The 6,050-nt window shown below is 43.8% G+C and overlaps 2 protein-coding genes across 3 annotated transcripts in view; one reads left to right on the forward strand and one right to left on the reverse strand.

Annotated features, from left to right (window-relative positions):
* PHRF1 (PHD and ring finger domains 1) overlaps nucleotides 1–1,376 on the forward strand; it is a 45,146-nt gene extending 43,770 nt beyond the window's left edge. For both annotated transcript variants that reach the window (XM_073347124.1, XM_073347123.1), the window contains exon 18: nucleotides 398–1,376. In XM_073347124.1, the coding sequence (XP_073203225.1) occupies nucleotides 398–535 (138 nt within the window). In that variant the 3' untranslated portion in view covers nucleotides 536–1,376. The remainder of the gene's footprint in view (nucleotides 1–397) is intronic.
* IRF7 (interferon regulatory factor 7) overlaps nucleotides 1–6,050 on the reverse strand; it is a 61,645-nt gene that overhangs the window by 13,498 nt on the left and 42,097 nt on the right. The window lies entirely within an intron of this gene.

Genomic DNA, 6,050 nt, shown 5'->3' on the forward strand with positions numbered 1-6,050 from the left:
AAGGGCAACGCACGGAGCCCTCAGCCCCCCCGCTGCTGCCATCGCCACAGGGACATGGTGCAGGCCGCTTCTGAGAGCGGCACTGGGCCTGCGGCACCCCGGGGGGCAATCCCGCGGGCCGGATCCAAAGCCCTGAGGGGCCGGATCCGGTCCACGGGCCATAGTTTGCCCACCCCTGAGCTAAAGGATACACTTGGAGTTCACACAGTGCTATATGCTGTCTGCTCACATGTTAATTTTTTATGCTTTTTATCAGCTAGTGTTTCATATTACACAATGAATGCATAATTGGGAAAGCAGGTCTGAGGTACAAATGGTAGTTTGACATCTGTTTCTCATCCTTCTGGACACTTGTAACAATATTTATTAACTGAATGACCTGTTTTTTGCCCTGTAGATTTGTCATAGCAAAAGTGGAGAAATCAATCCCATGAAGGTGGCCAATCTGGTAAAGGCATATGTTGAGAAATACAAACATATGAGGAAACACAAGAAGACAGACACTGAAGAAGATCTGCATGAAATGGAGAATTGAAGTAAGATCCATCATGAGGCAAATTGGGGTTATCCTGGCCAAGGACATTATTCTGGAGGGAATAAATAGTCTGCAGTTGCATCTCATTGGAAAGAAGACATAAAGAAGCTGGGTATAATAGGATTTATCTGCCAATGAAGCTTGAATTGTTTTCCACGTGGGAATAGAATTTCTTGTCTTGAATGAACTCCCGTTGTAGATCCAAATGACAGAAATCAAATGCCCCCAAACCAGCAGCATAGTTCAGCGGAGACTTAGAAAATATTAAAATTTTGGGGGCTCTCAAGTTGCTACAGTTTTTAGGGTTTACTTTGATCACATTTTTGGTCTGTGCACCTGTCTTGCTAACAGTTTAAAACTGGACACCATTTTTATATTCAGAACATAAAGAGAGAGACTGTTTCCATTGTGTTATTTATCAAACTATGGATTGTCTTTAAAAACTTCTCATACGTTGATTTAATACTTGAAATGTGGTATTTTTAGCCTGGTCGATGGTGAGTGAAACTTTGACTCGCTCTCAGTCGTACAGGAGTTGCAAAAGTGAGCTAACCTTTATAAATTGTCTTCAGAAACCACTGCTCAAGATGTGGCATTTATTTACATTTTGTTGAGTATCTTGTTAATGAGAATCTTAAATTTTTTTTGAGGGGGGGGCAGATTATGTTGCAATTTTGTAAATAACGTGCCGATGGTTGTTTTTGCGTTTTACTGAGCTGCCTTTCAGAGAAAACAAAGAGCAAAGATTGTGAATTTTCAGTAACAAGCTTGAGGAGTGAGAGGGAACGATGTACAAAGCAGAAATGTGAAAGAATTTATAAAGTTATTTTGAATGGTTTTAGCCATGCAGAAAGTGTCATTTATTTGTCCTTATCCTTGCATCTTACTCTTTCAGTAGCTATTCTGTATAAATCTCCACTCTTGGGTCTTAAATAGAGCCTGGGGTATCCTTTTAAGGCCTGGCCTACATCTAAATATTAGATTGACCCAGCTACATCACTCAGGGCTGTGAAACATTTCATACCATCTGCAAAGTAGTTAGGTTTGCCTAACCTTTTGTGTGGCTATGGATAGTTTGACGGAAGAATTCTTCTGTTGACCTAGCGACCACCTCTTGGAGAGGTGGAATACCTATATTGATGGGAAGATCCCTTCCTTGGATATAGGAAGGATCTACGCTACAGCAGCACAGCTACACTGCTATAGCTGTTCCGCTGTAGTGTAAACATACCTCTAGTGTCGGGTGTGTAATTTCTTGAATTAACGTGTTACCTATTTTTAGGATTTCTGGTGCTCACATTATTGTGGTACAGCACATGTAATGAGTTCTGAACACCTCAGATTTCTTCATAATAGCAATGTTTGTCCCCAGGTACTGCAGAATCAGGCTGACACAAATCTTTTCCAAGACAGATGCCTAGAAAGTAATGGCTGATGAATGGTTTAGGTTGTTTTTTGGTGGGTTTAATATGCTGAACTGATCAGTGTCCATGTTATTGTTTGGGAAGGGGAGGGAATTATATGTAAGGAAATTAAGGTGGAAACGATTAGGCTACAGATCAGGAAAGGGCTCTGTTATAAGAATTAGAATATAATATACATGACTGTAGGAAGCTGTGGAAGGTAGGTGTAGTAAAATTTAGAAGACGAATGCTTACCTAACCTCTTGGAGCACATTTGGATACACTGTGCCCTACTGATGGTGGGTTCATCTGCCAAGAACAAGGTGCCCTCTAGGTGATCTCATTATTTTTAATTAAATAGATAGATAAATCTGAGTGTGTTTTTTGTTTTTGGCCAAAGGGTTTAACTAAAGCTTCACATGTGACAGAACTTCCTTAGCCGCTCTTATATTGCCCTTCTGAATATCTTCAACTATCTTATCTTTCCAGTATTTACCTTGGCTTTCTTTTCCCTCTGAGCTCTGTGGTTGGGTCATGATTCTGAGTTGCTACGTTACTATTTGATTTTAAAAAATGAGACACTCCAGGTAACACAGGGCTTTACAGTGTGTGTAAATAGCCTGGATTTGTGTGCATAATTGCTTGGCGTACAATACTCCAGCGGTTCTCAACCAAGGGTCGAGGGCCCCCTGAAGGGACCCTGAGCAGGTTTCAGGGGGTCCACCAAAATAAACCAAAGAGCAGGGCCGGTGTTGGACTTGTTGGGGCCCAGGGCAGAAAGCTGAAGCCCAATCCTGCCACCCAGGGCTGAAGCGGAAGCCTGAGCAACTTAGCTTCACAGGGCTGCCTGTTGTGTCAGGCCCCAGGCCATTCCCCTGCTTGCTACCCCCTAATGCTGGGCCTGGCTTTTAATCTACTGTATGTGCAGCAAAACTGTTGTGGCAAAGGTGGGCCATGGAACTTTTATGGCATGTTGGGGGGGCCTCAGAAAGAAAAGGTTGAAAGCCCCTGCAGTACGCTACCCTCTTACGCCTTCATTAGCCTTGGTAATTGGTATGTGTATGTAACTGGAAGCTGATTTTGGTTGACTGCAATAGTAGACCAATTAAATGGTTGAAATTTTCAAAGCTCCCCAAGGCATCTAGCCACACTACTTCCAATAATTTGAATGCAAATTGTGTGGCTGAACACCCTAGTTGGCTCTAAAAAAAATCTCAGCCCATGTTTTTTAAGTTCACAGGCACTGCCACCAAGGTGGGGGAAAAGAGGGAGAAGTGGTCTTCTGTCCTCCTGCCCACTGCCCAAAAAATAGCAGCATTCGCTAGCTTGTAGATGATCCCGACAGCACAGCTGCAGGGCTCGTGCACAGCTCTCAGATCTGGTCTCCCTTTTATTTGTTTCAGCGCCACATGAAAGAGTGAACATTCTACTTATTTGAATCGGATATTGACCCATTATTTAAAAAAAAAAAAAATCCCCAAACCCACAGCTTGTTGGGCACATTTTTATTCCCCTTGCTGCAAAGCCTTTATTTTGGTCCTATCGTTCAGGGCCATATGGAAGCAAAAGAACGTCTGGACAAGATGTTGAAGTGAGCTCTTGTTCTGAACTGGAGCTTGTAGAGTCAATCATCATGTTGGGTGCGTGTGTACTCTGTGTAACTACTTTTCTGATGAATTGACCACTAAAATGTTAACACTGGGGGTGCTGAGATGTACATATTGCTGCCAGACTTTCATAAAAAAAAATGTGGACTTTTAAAACAACTTTTGACTGTTTCCTAATTTGTATTTTCTTGCAGCATCAGTCTTGAACTTGTCAAGAATTGTTCAAAGGGAAATGTGGTGGTGCTATATGTTAATAAAACATATTACCAGACGTATTTATTACAATACTAGGTTTGAAATTCATCACTCCTTTATGTAGGGCCGTACCAAATTCATGGCCATGAAAAACACATTGTGAAATCTGGTATTTCGTGTGCTCCTGTACTATACATATTTAATGGGGGAGACCAGCATTTCTCAAACTGGGGATCCTGACCCAAAAGGGAGTTGTAGGGGGGTTGCAAGGTTATTTTAGAGGCTCATAGTATTGCCACCCTTACTTCTGCGCTGCCTTCAGAGCTGGGCAGCCAGAGAGCAGCGGCTGTTGGCCGGATGCCCAGCTCTGAAGGCACCACCCTGCCAGCAGCAGCGCAGAAGTAAAGGTGGCAATACCATGCCATGCCACCCATAGTCCTGTGCTGCTGCCCTCAGATTGGGCAGCCAGAGAGTGGCGGCTGCTGACTGAGGGCCCAGCTCTGCAGGCAGCAGCGCAGAAGTCAGGGTGTCAATACCATACCAGGCCATCCTTACTTCTGCGCTGCGGCTGGCGGCGGCTCTGCCTTCAGAGCTGGGCTCCCAGCCAGCAGCCGCTGCTCTCCAGCTGCTCAGCACTGAAAGCAGTGCCGCAGGTGGCAGCAGTGCAGAAGTAAGGGTAGCAGTACCGCAACATCCCCTACAATAACCTTGTGATGCCCCCCCCCCCCCCAACTTCTTTTTGAGTCAGGACTCCTACAGTTACAACACGGTGAAATTTCAGATTTAAATAGCTGAAATAATGAAATTTACGACTTTTAAATTCCTATGACAGTGAAATTGACCAAAATGGACCCTGAATTTGGTAGGGCCCAATTTATATGTGATATCATCTGTGGTAGGATTACATGGTAGAAGGAAAACACATCAAGGCATGCAGTCTGCGTTTGCCATGCTCTCAGGTTACAAGATCACAAGTACACAGATATAGACTAGAACTGCTCTGCCATTGTTTGGAATAAACACTTGTTGAGATCAACTGCATGAAAAATATGTATAAAAGTACATAAAGTGTGTGAATTTGTCCTTCTTGTTATATTCAACATACCAGGAAATCTTATTTATTTAACTACGTCTGTGTTTACGTTGTTGCATGCTCTTTGACATGAACTCAGAACTGTCTCAACTGAATACTTCATAGATTAGGTAATTTAGTTCAATGGTACTTGGATATCTCATTATGTGGCTTAGAACAACCCTTTCCCTTACATCTGTCCAGTTTTAAAAGGAACACTGTCTAAAGAACCACTAACTCAGAGGTTCTCAAACTGTGGTCCATGGACCACAGTTCCCTCTAAGGTGCACTCCTGGGTGGCTGCCCATGAGAATGAAGGTCAGAATCCCTCCCAAAGGGGTGTGTATGTACGTGTGTTTTTGCCCCTCACTTTTAAAGTCCAGTTACCTTTTGAAATGCATTTTCCCTAATTAGTGGACCTGCACAGGCGTGACTCCACTAATTAGGTGCTTGGACTGTGGAGAAGATGCACATGTAAGGTGAGGTGGTGAAAGGGGGGAAAGGGGGTAGGTGGGAGGGGGCAGTGGAGTGAGAAGAGGGGGTGGGGGGAATTTGGGATGTGCAGGGCTGCGGCCGCCAGAGAAAGAGACGACTTTCCCCAGCTCCAGGGCTGCGGCTGCCAGGGAGAAACGGCCCTCCTCCCCAGCCTCAGCTCTGTGGGTGCTGTGGCGGGGGAGACAAGGCACATCCATTGCCTTAGAAAGGTAAGACTGCTGATATTAAAATATGAGTAGTGTGCTTTTATTTGTAGAACCAAAAAAACTTTATTATTAAGGGTTTTTTTTTTTATATAGCACTTTTATCCAAAGCGCCGTAGAATAGTTAGCTAATGGTACAAACAACGCTTGGAAAGATCATTAAGTGGTCCGCTGACAACCTCAGCAATTTTCAAGTGGTCTGCAAAAAAAAAAAGTTTTAAGAACCACTGCACTAAGTGAATGAAGGTGTATAACACAATGCTGTTAAAGGCAAATGCTATTTTTAATGAGTCACCATTGGCCTGGCCTGGTACTGGAACTTCTTGACTGCCTTCAGCACGTCACGTGTATAGAGGCTTTTTGGGAGAAGGAATTCTAGAAACCAGATGGCAAGAGAGGGGAGCAGGAAAGGTTGATCTGCATTTTAACAAACAACATGAAACCTCTTTCACCATGAGACTCCATGTCTCCGTCCTCATGGTGGGAAGGAACTTTATCTAGGGGTGACCTTCAGGAAAATGCATTTCAAAAGGTAACTGG

Source organism: Lepidochelys kempii, chromosome 6, assembly GCF_965140265.1.
Source record: "Lepidochelys kempii isolate rLepKem1 chromosome 6, rLepKem1.hap2, whole genome shotgun sequence".
In the NCBI taxonomy this organism is placed as follows: Eukaryota; Metazoa; Chordata; order Testudines; family Cheloniidae; genus Lepidochelys; species Lepidochelys kempii.